The sequence below is a fragment of the Chaetodon auriga genome, chromosome 2 (genome assembly GCF_051107435.1).
Source record: "Chaetodon auriga isolate fChaAug3 chromosome 2, fChaAug3.hap1, whole genome shotgun sequence".
Lineage (NCBI taxonomy): Eukaryota > Metazoa > Chordata > Actinopteri > Chaetodontiformes > Chaetodontidae > Chaetodon > Chaetodon auriga.
The window spans coordinates 4899354-4920426 of NC_135075.1; the positions used below are offsets into that span (position 1 = coordinate 4899354).

Below are 21073 nucleotides of genomic sequence, written 5' to 3' on the forward strand. Positions count from 1 at the left end.
ACAGGTACCAAAACAACATATATCACCACTGGAGAGTACCAGTAATGGGCATGTCTGTTGCTCTGATTTAGAAGAGTCTACAATTAGAATATAGCATAGCACACTTCCTTGCAGGGCTTATAACACATGTCCTGCTCAGATGCTCTGATAGTTAGAGACTACCTGGAACTTGGGTTTAGTATCACTCCCTGAGCAGTACTGAAATGTATTCAAGGTGGAAACAAAAGCAGAACCCAGTACAGGAGATACAGAATAAGTTATGGGTCATTGAGCTCCATAGTGGAAAAGCCTGTGTGTGTTTTGCACCAAAGCCTTCACAGTGAGAAACTGTATGCAATTGTTCTGAACCCTACCTGCCTGGTTCGTTGTGATGTTGACGATGGCATAAGGTGTCGGCTCGTTGCTCAGATGCGTCACTGCATTCATGGCCAGGATGCGGAAGGAGTAGTTGGTGTGAGCCACCAAGTTGAGCACAGTCACCCAGGGCTCTGTCAACCCGGTCTGGCGGGGAATAAACCGAACCGCTGCAGTCCCCAAACGCTCCACCATCCCTCCTCCCCCGGCCCCAATACTTGCTCCTGCCTTCCCTCCGCCAGTGCCTCCTGGGAAGGATGCACAGTTCTCACAGGGCCCTCCTTCCCCTGAGCATTTCTGACACAACACACTGTACTGCAGGTCGCTGCGACCTCCGGTATCCAGAGGACGATCCCACTCTAAATTCACAGACGTCCCATTGACTGAGGAGATGACGCTCACTGGAGCAGATGGAGGGCCTGGAGAAAAGAAAGATGGAGGTTTGAGTTCATTCACATGTTTGATCACTGCCTAAAAAAGTAAATTGGATTTTTGAGGCACAGATAAGTTGGGCACATCATTCCATACTTGCTGTGTGTTGGGTGTGTGCGAGCGTGTCCCTGCCTGTGGGCTTAGATGATCTTGTGTACCATGTGTTTGTGCTTACGGGAACATGGAGCTGCAGGGGGGTCATCTGCTGCTCGATAGTGGTTGGAGTCGCAGGGGCAGGAGAGGGCAGCTCTGGTCTCTGAGTGGCTGTGTTGAGGACATTTACCACACAGGCCATCACCTGCCACCGGCTTATAGAAACCCACCTCACAGGCTGCAGAGAGAGAGAATAAATAGAGTAAATAGAGAGCGTGCAGGGAAGGGCTCTGCACTCCCATAATCACTCAGACCATGATAAAATTGAGCGAGTGCAGCCAGAAAGGCATGAATCACACTCCTATAGCAAGCAGTGCATATGAACGCTGCTTTAACTTTTTCAAAACTGTGTCATCTCCTCCAAAGCATTCATTTTAGGACATAACGCCCCACCTCCCGAATCCCCCCCACCCTCCCCTTGCACCCCTCCTCCAAATCTATGTATAATTACAGGCCTTGTAACCGTAGAGACCGCGGAGCAGGGGAGATGAAAGTCATACTTCTTTCTGCTCAGATTTGGGCTGAAAAGGCTCTGCACTGTTGATACTCCCAGTGAGACCCTCAGAATCCAGACCGTGTTTCAACCTTATTCAGCTCCTCTGATACATATTCACTTTTAACTCTGCACTGATTAATAATGGAGGGAGCTCTGATAAATATATTCTCTTTCCAAGCGGTTAATAGGCTTCTGCTATGGTAAATGGGGCAGGGGTAAACCTTGCATACACTCAGAAAGCAGCTGCAGACACCAACATGCTTGTATTTGCCCTTTCTCACAGGGTAATTTATGCTTTCCCAGAATGCTGAGTGTTGGTTTACAAACGCAGTGTTTTTCTAACCTTTCCTTGTTGAGTTTATAGAAGACCATTTTAGGTGCTTAGACTTCAAAGGTGCTGAAAGAACCATGAAATTGGATAACCAACATGAGTGAAATTATAACAAAATGAATGGTTCAAATGTATTCTGGATTACTGGCTGAGACATCTGAAAAGAAATAAAACCTTCCCATGCTTGTACCTGAAAAGTACACATGCAAATATTCACCATGGCTACGCAGAAACATACACAGACACACACACACCCTAGATGTGCAATTCTACTATGTGATTAGATTTTATGATATCCTGCATAATGGTGTTTAATTTGATAGGCTGAATTTTTTGCCTCCATTTTATTTTCAGCTAATTGTTCATTTGAACACGCTGTAGTTATCACCCTCATGAAAAATGTGACTATTCAAACCATGAAGTGTGTGAAGGTTCACATTATCCTTGAAGGATACACCTCCACTAAGTAGAGAAGTTGCTCCTTCATCCACCCACACGTGTCCAGCCGGAGCACCACTGCCAGCAGTCAGGCCCTGATGTCTGTGGCAGTGGGAAGTCATCCCACATTGTGCATAAATAAGATTTGACCGACGTATGCAACTGAAATAAAAATGGAAAAGAAAGAAAAGCAACGTGGATGGATAAAAGTATTCTTTGCCTTCAAAATTAAAATAAATAAACATGAATTCTCTCCAGGTTTCAGAAGGCCAGTTTTATTAGACGCTGTGGGAGAAAAAGAGCATTATCTTCTATGCAAACTGAAGCAACCCAAATTCAAAATAGAAAACATTCTGTAATAATAATAATAATAATAATAATAATAATAATAATAAAAACAAGAAGGTGAGGCTGAAATACAAAATGATGACAAATTGATTACAAAATGCAAAGCTATGACTTTTTTCTTTCTTCTTTTGCATAAAGACAAGCGAGCACTGTTTTTACATGGACTGGGCTGATCCTGAATTATTTAAGACTTTGAAAAACATTCCAATGGTTTGGGCACCTTTTTGTGTTGCCCCTCCGCTGACGTCCTGTGGTCCAACATCCCTCTCACAGCTCATCTTTGACACAACTAGAAGCCACCCCCAGATACAAACATAAAATCACCCCAGCGGGCTGACATGGGTTATGACACTGTCATTTGTTTTACATTGTGCTTACACTGTTCAGTTTTGTTTCTTAAATGAACTTTAACCTCCTCTCCATTGAGAAATGTGTTTTTTTCTGATGAAAACTGTGCTATGCAGGTTGTTTTCTATGAAGAGTTTGTTAAATCCTCTGTAGTCAGTGCAAAGTTTGAAGTAATTCAGTGAAATCTGAGTAGAAGAAGATCAGACATCACAAAGAGTTGAAGAGTTGTGTTTCAATTTTCCACTTATTCATCTGTAATAAGACGAGAAAGACTTTTATGCAAATGAACTATTGCACAACAGTGCCTCCCCTCGTAAGCGAGATTTCATAATTCAATTTTGATCACTTATGATTCAGCATTTAATGTGCCATGACTTCTTATGATTGTCAGTGCCACTCGTGGAAAAGTCTGTTTCTCTCTCTGCCTGTCCTCTGTGCTGACGAGACATGAAGAGCGACGCAGAGACCCGTAGATGTGGACCGAGAAGGAGAGGCTGAGAGAGACACTCCGCTCCTTGTTGTGTGGTTGTCCTACGAATGCTGTCTCTCATGATGTGGGGAAAAAAAGTGAATCAGTTGGTGGGCATACATTATTAATGTCATGGAAGCGCAACATAAGATTTCTGTGAGAATCTCAAGATAATTGCAGGCTGAAAATGCTGAAAACTTCTCCTGAAATGTGCCTCTGATGTAGAAGGAACATAGATGGGCAGTGTGACGCAGCACACATACTTACATACATACTATTTTAAAGTAATCTATGGTGCTTACAGGCATCTGACTAATTTATTTCTATTTCTGAGTGGCACTGTGGAAAATTTAGTGACGTGGTTCAGTGACACTCTGGAGTCTCAGTGTTTTCAAACCAGTGACACATGATGGATTTGCAGTTCGAGGACACAAACCAGAGCTGGGACCTCTGAGTGCGAGGAAGGCGAGCCAGTAGCTGTAAAGTGAAAGGAGCTCCGAGCAGATTGCAGAAAAGAATTTACCAACTCAGCTTCTTTCCAGTCTTTACTAACGGCATCCTGTGCTGAGACAAAAAAATCTGGATTTTATTTACAGTCATCAACTTGCCATCCCTACAAACCTAGAAGGAGCTGCATTGTTTGCAGTGAACATTTTAGCTTCAAGCACATGAGATCTGCTAAAAAGTTGCTACTTAACGCCTGACAGTGCCAGTTATTTATCCGTCAATGGCAAACATGGATCACTGCTAGCTGATAGCATTAGCACTGGCATTAACAGAACAAACCAGAAGACTTGGCGGTGTTCAAGCATCAATCCACAGTAGTTACCCACATTGTTAGCCAAGCATTCACTCACCATATAAATATGTTAAATTAGCTATTAATGAATCACATGCAGTATTTGTGGCAGTTAATTGTTGATATCTGAATCCAGGTAGAAATGAGAAACAGTGTGAAGCTCCCATTGAAACTGGTTGAATCACATGTATTTGGGTTAATATTGTTTTATTCAGATGTAACTTCAAGTAATGGAGACTTTTCAGCCACTTTGCCACCAGTTTGTTGACACGCCTATAATTCATTTTGCTAATTAGCAGATACCGTAGCTGATAGAAAGCCCTATCTCCTACATGGAATTATAGCTAAGAGGCTAAAATGAACCTTTTTTTCCCGCTTAGCTGCTCATAATTATGGCCTTTATGATGTGAGCATGACATGTGTCATTGCTCGGTGCTAATAGCAGCTGTTGGTAGCTCGCTCGTAAAATCTGAAAGTTTGCATTTACAGAGTGCAGCAATTTAAAACAATGAAGCAGATTGACAAACGTCCTTTGAACGCCACAGACACAGTTTGTATTCAAAGTCGTACAACTTCTTGTCAATTTCATCAGTTCCATCAGCACATATTGTTAGCTCCATTTACTCCCTCAGATGACATCTAAGCCAGGCTATTGAAATTCTGGTTATCCACCTTTGTACAAGGGTAATTTCTGAACATGCAGACATGAATCGGTTTGACCTCCACTTCTGAATTTTACAGTTTTTTCTCTCGGCCGTGTTAAGTGATTAGAATTGAGTGTAACTGACACTCAGGTGGTGGAGCGTGGGGAGGCCTGTGTTATCTCCCTATTTGCATTGCTGTTTGTAATTCAACTCTCAAGAATCTCTTAATAAGAGGACTGTTTTCACAAGTTAATTGAATTTTGTGATGAAAAAGCCTCTGTTGAAAAATATAGTATTTGATGCAGATTGTTTTTACTTGGCTGGCATCTTGAAATGGCTCTTTTTATAATGTCAGATTCTATTTAGTATTTCATAGCTATCTACAGTGACCACATGCTAAAGCTTCAGTACTCTCACCAATGTAGTGGCGCATTGGTGTAAATGTCTTAATCTTTAAGCAACATTAAGCGCGAGGAAATTGGGCCTTTAATTGATTTGCATTCCGTTTATCAGGGGTTGAAGCTGCAGCATTTAAATCTGTGAAAATGACAATGGAGAATTAACTTTACCTCTCAAAATATGCAACACATTACATAAACACACCCACACATGCACCTGCACAAGTGCTGATAATGTAAAACACAGAGCAGATGCTCAGATATGTCCACACACACACACACACACACACACACACACACACATACACCTACACACAAACACATACACCTACACACACACTACAGTATTTGTATCACTATAGATAAACAGACTGGGGGCGATAGTGCTCTTTTCTTTCACTGTCAGAGCCCCCACAGGAGCCAGAAACTATTTCTATTTGTGATATTTATCCCAGACTGTTTTCTCTTCCTCCTTTTTATCCCGTTAATCCCTCCATCCCTTGATGTTTTTTGTGAAGCCCCTGAGTTGAAAAGCAGGTCATGATAAACATCGGAACAGCTCGTTCATCAAGGAGAGAGGCGGCGAGCACTTTGAAGTCTCTGACAGATTCACCAGGAGTTTTACACACATTCAGTCATAGACACACACACATGCAAAGGTTATGATAATGCAAAACACTCACAAACATACACGCGAGGTGTCTGATGCAGCCACAGTAACCACATGCAACATGAATTTATCAACACACAGGTGAATATGCGAAGGCAGTGTCTGTCAGGACCAGCTGCGATAACCTTTCACTCGGCTTCTAATGTGCTGCTCACTTGGTGCTCTGGACAGAGAAAAACGTAAGATAGAAATGAACATAATAAAAATATTATCATTAGCATTAATGTCAAAAGACAAGCGAGCAGTGGGCTTAAGACTAAGGTCATTTTTCTCCTAGTTTTCCAATTCTATTTCACACTTAAAAATGCATGTTTGTAGTATGTAATGTCAATAAATCGCATTCATGTTTGAGACCTTGGTCAAATTAATTATCACAATGCTTTATTCACTCTCACCTACAGCACTGTAACCCTCACTGCATGTTTTAATTCATGCTGTCCACACGGATAGTGAGTTTTAGTGAATAATGCAAATAGTGACTTTGCATGTACATTGCATATAAAATATAATGCCCCATTTGAACTTCGCTGCTCTGTTCAGAGGGTGAACAGAAGCCATTTCAATCCTGCCCAAACCTGCTACAGCACATTAGCTCTGATGCTCCTCTCTCTGCAGATATCATACAAAATACCATAGTACACTGTATCAAATAGTACAGTAAAAGAAAGTGTTAAAGGGCCACTCTTTTGATTGTTCACATTGATATGACTTTACTCATCATGGGCAGTACCCCTAAAATGCCTTCTGCTGCCTGTGCAGAAGATAACCCGGGTGATGTCAACGCAGTGATCTCAGTTTGAGACTGAGGCTTCAAATCTTTCACAGTCTGCTTTACTGTATAAACATGGTATGGAATTTGAAAGACAAGGGTGTTTACCAAGGGAAGGAGAATACTAATGAAAGATGTTACTGAGATGCATTATGGGAAGTGTAGGACCCATTCTTTTTGGAGCAGGAGTCCTGTTAATGACTTAAAAGTCAGGGTACCTCAGCCTCTACTTCTCTTTTCACCATTCTTTGTTTGAATCGTATTTGCTCTTGTAAGTCCCCCAACTTAGCAAGAGTACAAGATTAAATAGCTGAACTAACCCTTTAATATAGAAAAGATATAGATGTAAAATATAGAAAGAAAAGCTTTGATGTAGGCTATATGTTTGATAATGCAGAAATATTCTGCTGTTGTGTGTGTATTGCTCTGTGCAGCAGTATTTCATACAGTGAATAACAGCAATTTATAGAAATATCAAAGCACATGTTATATATACTTTAATGTCAGAATACTTGATTGGGACAAATCTGAAAATAACTTGATTAATTGCAAATTTGTTTAGCTGTATATCACTTAAGGCGAGTTCTGGATATATCACCTAATCTTTTGAACCAGGCTTGCAGAGAGACCCGCTTGCAAAATCTAGTTTTAGGACTCAGTTTTGGAAGATGCACTATGAGCACATTATAAACCAGAAGTTGTGTTTAATTACAATCACCTCAAACAAACTGATACACAGTAAACCTACAGCCATAGTGAAGCAGTGGGTAATGGACCAACAGCACATTTTTGCCCCAGGGACCCTATTGTGTTGATCCAGCCAGGGATAGAGAGGTGTGAAAAAGTCTGAGAGAAAAATAACTTGCCGCATGATAAATTGAACAAAACACTTTGAACAAAACACAGCCTCTTTGCAGCAGAATTCATGGGAAATATTAATTTTGGGAAACAGATAGTGACAAATCCTCTCCACTATGGTCTCGTTTATTTTCAATAATTACATCAAGACGTTACCATCATTTGACAAAAGATATTGATGTTTGACAATTTTAAATGTAGGTGCATCCTTTGCTCCAGTAAGTTCAGCCTAATTTAAAGGAGCAGTATGTAAGATTTCAGGGGATCTGTTGGCAGAATATAGCAGAAATGCAATATGATATTACATTTTCTTTGGTGTACAATTACCTCAAAATAAGAATGGTTGAAGCTGGATCAGGAGCAGGTCGTCTTCCATGCAGTCCACCATGTTCAATTGCCATGTTTTTACAGTAACCCAGAAAGGACAAACCAAACACTGGCTCTATAGAGTGTCTTTCACACCTTCCCCAGCTACTGTAGGTTCTATGCTTGGAAAGCGAGGGGTGAGGCAGGGGGTTTTCAATTGGTTGCACTCTGCACTGAACGGCCAGATGATGCTAAATCACACACACACACACACACACACACACACACACACACACACACACACACAGAGCAGTGTGTACCTTAAATCCTTTAAGAGAATCAGTGAATTGGTTTAATTGCTTAATGTCTTTGTCTTGTGTAAACCACTTTTTTGAGAGCTTGCTTGTTTTGCTGTTTCTTGCACAATCCCTGCATCTCTGTGTCACTAACAAAGAATGGTGAAGTTCTTGGACAGTTGGGGGGAGGATCTGCAGAGGAATTAATGCAAAAAACTTTCCCTGTTTTAACAAAATTATGTTTTGTTGAACAGATCGACACAATAAACAATTAACAATTTAAAAACTGTATGACATGCAGCAATTATTTTGTAAATCTTTTAGATTTAAATTTATTGTTCAATAAAGTTAATTATACTGATGAGCAGACAACTTGTCACGGGTAAAGATATGATGTGTCTGAAAATGGAGGATGAGAGAAAACGTGATGGAAATAGGAGGAGAAGGGAGATGAAGTGTGAAGAGACACGTACTTTTCTGCTCAGTCGCACTCCTTTAGGTAAAATGTTTACAGAATCTGTAAGTTGGTAAATGTGTGTGTCTTTGCATGTGTGTGTGTGTTCGTATGTGGCTGTTTGTGTGTTGCCTGGCGTGTCAGTACCTGTCAATGTAGTGCACTCGCTACAGGAGAATTTGCATTACAATGAATCTTAATAGCCGTGTGTGGCATTGTGTGCTGACCTTGATTTATTCCCTGTATAAGTGGGTAAATAAATACATTGGAAAAAGGGGGGTGCTGGAGAAAGCACATCATCGTCCCATGCGTGAGGAGACTGAGGGAGGAGGGGAGTGCAGGGGAGGGGAGCGGGGTCTTAAGTGCGACCTGTGTTGGCTGGTGAAAGCTCACATTGAACGTACGGTGCTGGCTCGGAGCCTGCTCGGCTTCAAGGATACCTTTTATGTCTAGAATCTAAAAAATCTAAATAAAAACAAAAAAGCCATTTCCTCATTAAAAACCGAAATAAGGACACAAAAAACAAATCTACTCGTCCTCTGTGGATACAGTTAAAATGAATAAAGTAACATGCGGATGGTGGCTGTTGAAATTATAAAAAAAAAGACAGTAAAGCAAGAGTCAAAATAGTGGATGAATTATATTAAAGAAGCATAACCCTCAGCAGCACCAAACTGAGGGCTTATTCACTGAGAGGCATTAGCATGTTGTGATGGTGTTATGCCCATAAATGAACTGTACTCTGCTCTTTTACTCTATTTGTTATTTGTTCTTTTTAAAGGCTTTCCAGTAGAGATTGTGCTTTTTGGTCCATTTTCTTTAGGTTACCTTGTGGCTGATAAAAGCTTAATCTCAACAAGTCACTTCTGTCATGGCCCTTGCCAACCCTTTTCATCTGTTCTGCTTTCCTGTCACATCTCTAACTCTCCTGTTGGTTTAGATCCTGCCACTCCCTCCCACCCTGCAGCATCCCACCTTATTCCCCTCACCTGTATTTCCTGCCTCACCTCACCTTCAGCTCATCCCCTCATTAGTCCCTCGGTATTTAAACTGGTCCAGTTTCATTCACTCCCTGCCTCATTGTCTAGTGTGTTTTATCGAGCCTGACACCTGTTTGTACAGTCTTTTGGATTTAGAAGTATTAACAAGTGATTGCGACAGAAAATCACGTCTGTCGGCCTAAAAGTTGTACTAAATGCTACAGTTGTGATTGCAATAAGAAAAACCACTCAGACACAATGATCTGATTCCAAAAAGGTTGGGATGCTTTGTATAACATTGACGTGCGGTGAGGTTCATGACTGGTGAGGCACTGACTCCTCTGGATATATAAAATATATGAACCCAAAATAGAAGCTTATATTTCAATTTTGACCTTAATTGAAACATTTAGTTATTTTAAAAGCTTTTATTTAATTATGCTTTAATCAATTCCACACAGTTCAACAATCTGAGAGCAAGAAAAACAAAAGAATATTTATTATTGGGTCAAATTCAATTTTTTAAAATGACTTTTTTTTGTTTGCTGATCTCTCTTTTTTTAATTAAAACTGAACACTCACTATCGCCCTCTGTGTAGGAGAGCACGCAGCGATGTGCACTGCACTGATGGAGCTCAGCGCTGCCACCTATTAGTGCAGCACGGTACTTTCTGCCTCAACCGGAGCATTTTCACTGCGCATTCATGGCCGATATAAAGAGAGGCAGCAATGGGCATGCAGCAACTGCCTGCATCAGTCAGTGTGTGGCACAGCTCTGTCAGAAGTGAGACACAGCTCATCGCTGCTGTGATAATTTGCTAATACGTTCTGACATATGCTCAGTTGGAACAGTACAAAGACAATATGTCTGATGTTTGACCTCATCTGTGTCATTGATTTTTATCAATCGATTTTTATCAATCAATTTTTGTTAAAATATTTGTTTATTCTATAAATATTGCACAATTACTTGGTACTATGGAAAATAATCGTTACCTGTACTTGCAAATGACCAACCTATTTAAACTACAGCTCTCTCTCAAGTTCCAAGTTATGATTACCAACTTAAATATGGAGGATTTAATGCCTAAATGAAAACAAATGAAACAAAAAGAAAACCATGCAAGAGTGTGTATAGTAGTTCTTTTCTTTTTTCTTTTAAAATTTGTTTTTAGTTTGACATTTTAAATCTTCCATACAAAAGACTTGATTAAGGTTTCTGAAAGATTGCAGTTGCATTTAAGAAAAGAGTGTACAGCTCTGTGATGGGACGCAAAACCCTGACATGCTGCTCGCCCATCCCAAAATCCATACTGCCAGGCTACAGATTCAGAAAAAACACACTACTGCAGTGACTGCTGCCACTGAATCCTAAATCCTGAAGTGTCAAATCATCCAAGATGTACATAAATCCTAATCTAACCTACATACATTGGCCTGAAATGATCATGTATAACAGTCCATGTAATATTAAAGAACTTCAATGCTGATAAAAAAAAAAAAGGGGGGGGGGGGACAGTAGCCAAGACTGAGGCAAGTTTAAGTCAAACACCAATGAAACCAGGCCAAGTACAAGACAATAGAAATGTGTGGAGATGGGACTCAAGATCTGACTACAGTCAAACAGAATACAGACATCTGTGATTTTTCAGTTTTCTTTATCTTTTCATGGTGAACATTGCAGCTCCTGCTATTCAACCAATTCACATCACCTCCTATATGCCACTGCTTTTTTTTGTTCATGGAAAAATCAACTGAGTCTATAAAGATTCTTTCATGAACTGGATATGGGTTATACTACTATTGTGCTCCATCAATCAGTAACAGTGAGTAGAAACACAGACATTTCTAAACCACAAAGTATCACAAGTATTTACTTTAAAATAAATCCTGAACCCTATCTGTTAAAAGTTGCACATGTGCTTCAGGAACATCTCCAGTCCAGATGTCCTAGACCTCGCACAGCAATGACCTTGTAGGAAAGTGAGTGCACTCCAAAATCAAGTGACAAAGTTAGCCAAAGGCTCCTTAGCTGTTTCCCCGGGGAGCACATGAAGCCACTAACGAGCCACTGAAGCTGTCTGAGTGATGGATGAACGCGTCGGTGAGATCAGCTATGGAAATGGGACACTCACTGTCCATATTGGACCCCCCCCCCCGCCCAGACATACCCAGTCCAGATACTAACAGCTGGATTGTTGCTCTGCCTCAACCCACTGTACATTTTAAAAGAAGGTGTCCCCTTCCAATTTGAAGCAAACCTGATTTACTCAGTGTTATGTTCAGGTGCATGGAGATGGATGACCTGGGGGATGGAATTGATGGGGCTGCTAAAGGATCCTTTAAGGAGGATGAATAGATGGGTTCAGCATGTTTGTGTTGGGGTCAGAGGACAACACAGGACAACACAGCACACATCGCATATAAAGGTGTCTTGTGGCATTCTGGGAGAATCAGGACGAGGCCATGGTCAAACTGGTATTAACATCCATGACACAAATGCTCATTTCTCTGTTTGAAATTTAAGTTAAACTTTCACAAACTCATTTACAGTTTTCAGAAAAAAAAAAATCCTACTCAGCGTCCTCACGTTCATTATCATAATGGATCCGTGATGCAACTGGTTTATAATTGTTGTATGGTAAATCAGTCTGTGATAGAGAGGGCTTATTGATGAAGGAGGAAATGTGTGATGACAGCTGTAAGAATGACATTTGACAGAAACCAGTTTAAAGTTTAAAGATAGACATAGATAGATGTATCTCTTTATAATTACAAAGCATCAGAAACATGACCACCTTACACAAAACTGAAAAAAGTCACCTTGAAAAATGAGAAATTTCAAACTGTCCAAGTGAAAAAGCGTTTGTTTATCACCTGGGTTTCCTCTGGCAATATGATCACAGCACATTTTTAAAGTCATCTATCACACAATTAGCTGACCTTGTTGACAAAGTCTGTGTGAACAATGAGAGAAACAGACCAGTGTGGAGGATTTAGTGCAGGGGTGGAGAGCCTCCACAATTATCTTTTTTCAGCACTAAAATCAAATAACATAAAACAGCAGTCATATGTTTGTGTGGTCCCTGAATGCAGCACTCACTTATCAGTTGATATCATTTAAATGCATACTGGCAACTATCAAAAAAAAAACAAAAAACAAATATGAGAAGAGTGTCAAAGAAGAGTGTCATGCTTTCCAAGAACAAATAAAAAGAAATTAACTAATGCTTATGTTTTTTGTGGAAGTAAAAGACGTTCTAGTGTCTTTGTAAGTATGTGGGGACGAAATCACAGTGATGAAAAAGTGTGACTTATGAGTAACTGTGAGTAAAATCATCATCATCACCAAAGAGAAGTAATTCCAGCAATTGCAGAGGTTAGTGTGATATATGAGTTCAATAATTTAGCATAGCCCTTGAAGGATAAGGGCAGAAAGAGTCCTTGAGAGGAAAAAGGTTCTCCACCCTGATTTAGTGGCATCTAGTGGTGAGGTTGCAGATTACAACTGACTGAATACCTGTCGTCTTACCAGGCATAGGAGAAGCAGCGGTGGCATAACAAACGCAAAAGGCCCCCTCCAGCCAGTGTTTGGTTTGTCATTTCTGGGCTATAAAAACATGGTGGTGCGACATGGTGGACTCCAGAGAAGAGGACCTACTCTCTACTACTTCTGCCAATAGATCCCCCTAAATCTTGCCAACTGGCCCTTTAAGACTGCAACATTTCTCTACTTAATGTTCAACTGAAATCACAGACTTCACATCAGATTTGTAGGCAAAACTGATGTTTTCCATATTGTTGTTGTTATTACTGAGAGAAAAACAATAATTCTTTTAGCCTCAGAGCGTCTCAGTGGGCACACTTGTGTATGTATTTGATTGACAGCTGAGCAGGCAGGGTCACAGGGATATGAAGTAAATAAAAGTCTGCTGGTAACATACAAACACAGGACAGACCCTGCAAAATTAGACTGGCAGGGCACTTTCCCTGCACTGGACGCTTGATTGGTACCTTAGTTAGCCACAACAGATGCAAGATATGTGACCAAAACCAATAGACAATGAGGAAACATTAGCTGAACAGCTAATGTGCACTGCAGTTCAAAGCCTGGGTCATTTTTGTGTTGAGTCACTGCTACCTGGCTGTTGGTCAGCAGTCAGGCAATAATAGAATGGTGAGAATTACACCGAGAGCTGCGCTAATCTGTATTTTCATTTAAACAATGGATAAAATGACTCTGTGTACCAGCCGGATCCTCTCCGCTCTGTGGGGGTCTTTTAGCTCATTGTTTTGGTTTTACAGCCTCACTGCTCCCAACAGCTTGTTTCCAGCAGTCGCAGACATCTGTTTTCAGCCAAAGGTCTAAAAACCCACTTTACGCTATCTGCTCAGCACCAAATGACAGACAGATAGCGACTAGCTGGTGAACATAATGGAGCATTTAGCAGCTGAAGAGGCAGATATTACCCAGGAGCTAGAGATCAAAACAGAACTGAAAGGAGAGTTAATATTGGACTTAAATTCCTCAGGTGGACTGACTGCTCCGAAGGAAGGCTAATCTTGCTCTGTGTCTGCATAGAAAGTTCTCAGTTTTGGTTATTTACACTGAACACATCTGAATGCTGTTTTTGTCATTTTATCAATCTAGCAATATTTTCTTCTATATAGTGCGTCTTATAGTTACATAGACTAGAGAATGTTATTGTTGTGTTTGTTTGGAGTTCATAGATAGACATTCATAAGTACATAAGTATGTTGTAATTCATGTTACTGACATTCTAGCTGTCAGAATTTCTGTCTGCCTGAAGAATACTGATATGAGAGAAAGTAAGACAAATAACAAGTATGGCGTCAATGTCTTCAGTGCATACACAGTCCTGCCTCTCCTTGCCTCCCTGTTGGCCTCCCTGCTGCGTTCAAATCAATTCCATCAATGAAGCCATCACAAAGGGAACATTACCGTAGTGTTTTCCTGTGAAAAAGGCCTGGTAATTACAAATCAAACGAGACAAATACATCCCGGTTAATGAGCGTTAAACGGATGTTAATTATCCGATTGAATGGCTGTCACCATTAAACTGTGTCTGATGGAGGGAGTGGGAGGAGGAGGGGAGGGGGGGGAGAGAGCAGTGAGAGGGTCGAGGGGAAGGGTAGCTCAAAAAAGACAAGCACTCTGAAAGGCATATTAACAGCAGATTGAGAAGATCAGACAGTGTGAAGCGCGTGTGTCGGAAATGGAAGCCGGAGGGGAAAGGCGTGGGGAGAGGCAGCGGGGGAGGCAAGGGACAGGGCGGGGGAGGGGGGGGAGGCTAAACTTTTCCCTTTTTCCAACATTAGCAATCGCTGTGATGCATCAGAGGGGAAATTAATCATTTGTTTTTGATTATTTATATATTTGAAAAGGACAAAGTGTACGGGGAGAGAGCTGCACAGAGGCAGGAGTCACACTGTGCTAATATGGTCACAGCCGGTCTGCCAGGCAGCTCCAGTCACAACATATCCGTCTCCCAAGGAAAAAAAGAAAAGAGTTCACACACTTAACATTCAAAACAAGGTGCAAGTCCTCTCTGATTCATCAAGCAGCTCACATAACGAGGAGGGAGTATACATTTGGATTAGGGAGTACACACGGAACAACTTCGGAACTCGTGTTTTGGGATAAAGGTTTGGAATAGACCAAACCTCTGCTCAAACAATAATTCCTCACAGGATTCTAGAAATTCCTCTCACGAATGAAGGATGCAGATCACCAAGACACAATGAAGAGATGAAGGGTGTACGCACAGAGCCGAGCAGGGACCGCAGCTGTTCAGCAACGCCTTGAATGCTCTGATTAACTCGCATCTGTAATTGTGACCTGTGGCGTTGCTAAATTTGACACATTTTTCACTGCTCCAGGTCAAACAGATAACGCGGAGTCGTTTTCTTGCTTTTGCAAAGGACTGCTCCATCACTGTCTTCCATGTCACGTAAAAAACAGGGCTCAATCAAGGAGGCTAATCTGCAAGCTAATGCTATGATCGTATCTAATAATGCTGGTTAAAACTTTGCCATAGCATTAATCCCGACATAAAAGTGGGATTCTCACCCCCATGTGAGTTCAGAGACAGACAATCACAGTATGTGTCCCAGGAATATGATGTGTGAATCATGGAGCAGAAAACAAAGCTTAATGAATACAAAAATACAGAATATCGCAAGCTGTATCAAATAATGACAACAGACTGCTTACAGACGACCCAGATAGCGGGAGGAACAAGGGGGCCACTAGGTGCCCATCTTTAAATTTTGCCTCCTGTGCCCCCTAGCAGGATGCATCAGGAGCTGTTGATAAATACTGTTGTGTTGTAGTGTCAGCTGTAGTGTCAGCATTTCCAAGATAAAGCATTTGACTGACTAGTTGACTCAGAAATGAGAGTCAATTAAATGTTCAACTGACATTTTACCAGACTGCATTAAAGCACACTCTGGTTTTCAATAAGAAATGGCAGACAACTTACACAGCACAGACTGAAAATATGTCTGTTTTGGAGTTTTATTTATCCAAGCAACCACTTGACATTGATGAAAGACCGAAATTTAGTCTCCCTACCAACGATGCCACAACTGCTCCCCTATTCTAAATGCCAACATCATTACGATTCATGACACACGCATAACCACACATACATTCAACCATCCACATCCATACAAAGTCCGCTCCCTTCAGTGGAGGCCTGGAAGAGGGAGAAGTAAATGACAGCGCCCTGTGTGCACATCAGTTTAACTCAACAAGAAGTCAGGGCAGAAAATCATTTGAAGAAGTCCCGCAGTCCCTTCAGACGGAGGCTGCCAGCTTCTCAGTGATCTGCTATCATGTTGCCTGTCTCTTTACTGTCAGCACTAATAGCTCTTAGACACTGGACTGGGACATGGGTGGCTACTGCTGGCCAAGGGTGGCACACACTCAATCAATAATTTACCCAGCAGCTCTCAGCCCTTTGTGTGTGTGTTTTCATTGCTGAATTAAGCATTTATATGGGCTGCACATAAGAGGATTTGTTTGTGAGAGTGTGTCTTTGTGTAGCTGGTAACATGGGTATGCAAGTGTGTGTGTGTGTGTGCATGTGTGTGTGTGCGTGTGTGTGTGTGTGTGTGTGTGTGTGTATGTGTATGTCAGCAAAGTTGCTTTGTGTACGGGTGTGTGGCCCTTTGCACCTGCTGTGGAGATAGGGCCTCGGCCAATCACAACAAAGATTGGAGGAAAGTTTGAGTGACACAACAGTGCTGTGTCTGGCTGAGATATGATTCATTCTGTTATCGCTCAGGCTTTCTCTCTCTCTCTCTCTCTCACACACACACACACACACACACACACACACACACATACACATACACACACACACACATGCACACACACATACATACACACACACAGTCATGATGGCTTAACAGCATTAAAATGTTTAATAATACCATCTCTCCTCATCCACTCATTCTGTTCCTCTCTCCTTTCCTCCCTTCCTGCTCTCCTTTCCTCTCATGTCTTCTTTCCTCACCTCCTCCTTGGCTCTCCTTTTCCCCTTTCCTGCTCTCTCGCCCTCTCGTCCCTCCTGTCTTCTGCTCCTCCTCTTCACTCTCCTTACCTTTTCTCCTCTCCTCTCCTCTCCTCTCCTCTCCTCTCTGCTTTGCTTTCCTTCCTCCTTTGCTCCCCTACTTTCTTTTTCATCCCCTTTCTCTTCACTCTCATCCCCTCCCCTCTCTTCTGTCCTCCGATCCACAATAACCAATCAAAATCCCCGGTCATGCAACAACTAGGACCAACCAGACACACAAAAGGACTAATTAGTCCTGGCACAGCAACAAGAAATCCCTCAGCACTGACGTTCACACACTCTAACAAACAGATGTACATTGCTTACACTTTAATGAGACCCACACACATTCGGACGCATACACACACATTAACACACGCTCTCAGTGCACAGCATGAGGCCACAGCAGCTGTGCTAGCTGGTGTTTTGTGCTTTTGTAAAGTTTTTGTTGAGTCACAGCAGTATGGTTGACATCGCTCTGTGGCAATAACTGTGTTTGTGTGTGTGTGTGTTTGTGTGTGTGTGTGTGTGTGTGTGTGTGTGTGTGTGTGTGTGTACACCGCGTGAGCATGATGGATATTTATCAGTTTGGAAGAAAAGCTTCTGGTGTTCTCACAAAGCGTGATAAATGATAACACTGTATTCAACAAAATAAGTGCTGAGATCTGGCAACATGGCAACTTGTCTTCAACAAAGTCTGACATGGGGGGTGGGGGGGCTGTAAGTAGGTTAAACTTTCAGGCTTTTTATCTTCCCAACCTCCTAAGAAACCCCCCCCACTCAAATGACATTTGTGAGTTTCTTTTTGACTCTTTCACTAAACAATTTGATTTAAGAGTAGCTGTTGCTCTTGGGTTGGAGTCAGGGTTAGCATTAGGTCGTTATATAGACGTATAACAACCTGCTGCGGCTCTGTGGAGCCTTGCTTGTCGCTATTTTCCTGTTGCTATTTTTCATGAATGTAGTGAGGTAGCTCGCTGGCTGATGTCTAGCGATGACCAGATGACATGCTGATTTTTAATTCTACCTACAAAGCTCTGATTGGTCATATGTCTCTCAGCAGAAGCAGCTGCCAATGGGCAAAGAACAGCAGACCTGAGCAGAGAACTGAGCAGTGATTCACACATCTGAAAACAGGTGAGCTGCCAGTCAGTGGATGACGAAGGACGAATGATTTCATGTGCTAACATTGGTTTAAAGTCACTATGCTCAAGGTATAAAGTATAGCAAGAAATGCCTATAAAGTAATATAATTATACCGATGGGTAATGAAGTGCCTTTGTTTTGATTTGCATTAAGTTTTGTCTGATTGTCAGAAGAAACTGATTCAACCTGTCTGATCATCAGGATACTCGTGTTTATATCTCTACCCCATTTCTTTGTACAGACAGTCCTAAACTGAGCACTTGCTCAGCCCAGCATTATCAGAATCAACAGACTAGCAAAAACTAGCTTACATTAAATAACCCCAGTTTCAATAAAATATAATTTAATTAGAAAAAAGGACTAAACTCAGAGTTCACATGATGTAGATACTGATCTCTGGTGAAGTGGTGTTAGAGGATTCCCATTTGAATGTATGTGACTTTATGTCACTCAGTGTAGAATCATATGAGTGTGTAAATGTGTGTGTGCGCTCACACAGGGCTGCTTTCCCGCCCGGAGGCAGCGAGCGTGGGTGTGTTTCTGGAGCCTCGGTGTCATTTGCCTCCAAACAGTAACAGTGTTGTTGATCAGCACGTTGTTTACAAACCGCCAGGAGGATGGAACTAATTTGATCGCTTCGTATTCCCCCGTCTCTCCCTCTCTGGAGACCGTTTCAATTTGAGCCCCTTATACGTTCTCGATAGCAGGCCGCCACAAGTTGATTCTGACAGCAATTATGAATATCGTGTTCCACTCAAGTGGTCGTGAGCCGGGGAATAATGAAGTTCTCACCAAATCATCTGTTCCCCAAATCACTTAACTGCATCTTCATTAGGAACTTTGCAGCCTGGAGGAAATCATAGTGGGACTTGGCTGAAGGCGTAGCAGCCACACAGCGCTCAGTACATGCTAAAGTCTTAGACTGATGTTCTCAGCTTCACCTAAACAGCTGGAATCACATCAGGAATAAATGCAGCTGTCTGTGCACGGTGTTTCATGATGGTTAGCATTGTTCGAGTGGGTACTACATTTTTACACTGAAATCAATGACGAGCAATAGCTGACATTTTCTAACCCCACTGATTTGCCCATTTTAGTGCTAATATATGACACACACGTTTGACACACAAATGACACACACAGCCTGTTAAACAGAACTCCCTCCTGATCATCTCAACAAGGATTTTGATTATCCATTTCAACTGCTTCCATCTCGTACTTCAACTGTTTAACTGCTTTCTGTGCTTATTAATGAAGTCACATTTCTTAAACTCTCACGTTTCAGCTGCTCTCACCTGTTACTCTACAGAGTGCAGAGCTTATTTCAACAGCTAACAGTTCAAGTGACATCTGAACTCCTTCAATGCATGACACTGAGTGACGCTTCATCTGCTTTCAGCTCTGACACTTCAGCTGACACCTCAAGTCCTTTTAATGCAAACACCTAAACTCACACTTCAGCTGATTTAAGTGCTGCAAGCTTAACTGCAGCTTTCAGTCATCTCACGTTTTAAGATATTTTAACCCGTTTACTGTGTTCGCACATGCAATTTTTATTTAATTTATTTCATATTTTAGTGACCACACTTAAATGTTCCTCTTAAAATTTCAGCTTTTCTAGTTTTTGATTAAAAATGTCACAAAATACTGAAAAATACCCGAGACAATTTCCCAGAGGCCAGGTGGGGCATCTTCACTGATTTTCAATTTCCAATCATATAAACCTGAGAAAATCAGGAAATGTAAAGGGAACATTTTTCATTTTTTCCGAGAAAAAAAACAAACAAACAAAAAAAAAACAAAGTCTATTAATTGAATTATTGATCAATAAACTTTTCAGCAGTAGTTGAGATGTTCTGGATATTTTAGGTATTTCAATATTCATACAATTTATAAAGAACATAGTCGGTTAATAAGATTCAGTAAAATGTGGAGTGAAAATGGAAAAATCATTCTAAAATCTGCATAACATTTTTAGCTGTTTTCAAGAGGAAGATTATGTCTTTACAGGGGTGGACAATTGCACTTACCTAATATAAAAAATATGGCTCTGATAATCATTAATCCTACAGTCTATACAGGCGATGTTACGGTGGTCGAACTCATTTCCCGCAGCTGAGTGTCAGCTGTTTTCACCTGTAGAGACCTGAGGGACCCAGGGCCAATGAGGGTGCTTCACCCTGTCAGAGTTGGCCAAGCAACGCTCTGTCCCTGGAGTTTCAGTGACCTGTGTGTGTGTCAGTGTGTGTGTTTGTGTGTGTGTGTGAGTGTCTCCACCTCTGCGTACGCACATCATGTGTTGGAGGAGGAAAATACCAAAAGTGAGGAGGAGTGACAGCAGAGAGGACGGAGATGCTGACAGGCTGAAGAAAAGACAAAGCCCTCAGCTCCTCTTTGTGTGTGTGTGTGTGTGTGTGCATGTGTGTGATGAAATAAATATGCTGTATAATGGAGGAATATTAAATCCTCCTTGTCGCCTGCTGCTGTCTTCCTCTGATATTTCTCCACGGTGCCACATTGACAGATAATGATCACATTATGTGGCAGAGTGTCACACCTTTTCTCTTCTCATGCCTCACCTCTCTCATTTTACTTTGTTTCATAATCTCTGGCTCTCTGTCTTTGTATTCTTAATTCTTTCATTTCATTTCTTCTCTTCGTCCTCACCTCCTCTCCCTTTATTCATGCTGCTTGTCATCCTTTCCAGCCTTTTCCTTCACTCTTTAAGCCGTCTTCCTCCTCTCTGGCTGACAGGGAGGATAGTTTGCTTGGAGGAGAGTCAAAGAAGCTCTGAACAATCCCACAGT

General features: G+C 41.5%; 1 protein-coding gene across 4 annotated transcripts in view; it reads right to left on the bottom strand.

The window, feature by feature from the left end:
• epha8 (eph receptor A8) overlaps positions 1–21073 on the bottom strand; it is a 106727-nt gene that overhangs the window by 23960 nt on the left and 61694 nt on the right. For all 4 annotated transcript variants that reach the window (XM_076751026.1, XM_076751019.1, XM_076751011.1 and 1 more), the window contains exons 7-8: positions 962–1117; positions 354–773 (exon numbers count right to left, since the gene is read on the bottom strand). In XM_076751026.1, the coding sequence (XP_076607141.1) occupies positions 354–773; positions 962–1117 (576 nt within the window). The remainder of the gene's footprint in view (positions 1–353; positions 774–961; positions 1118–21073) is intronic.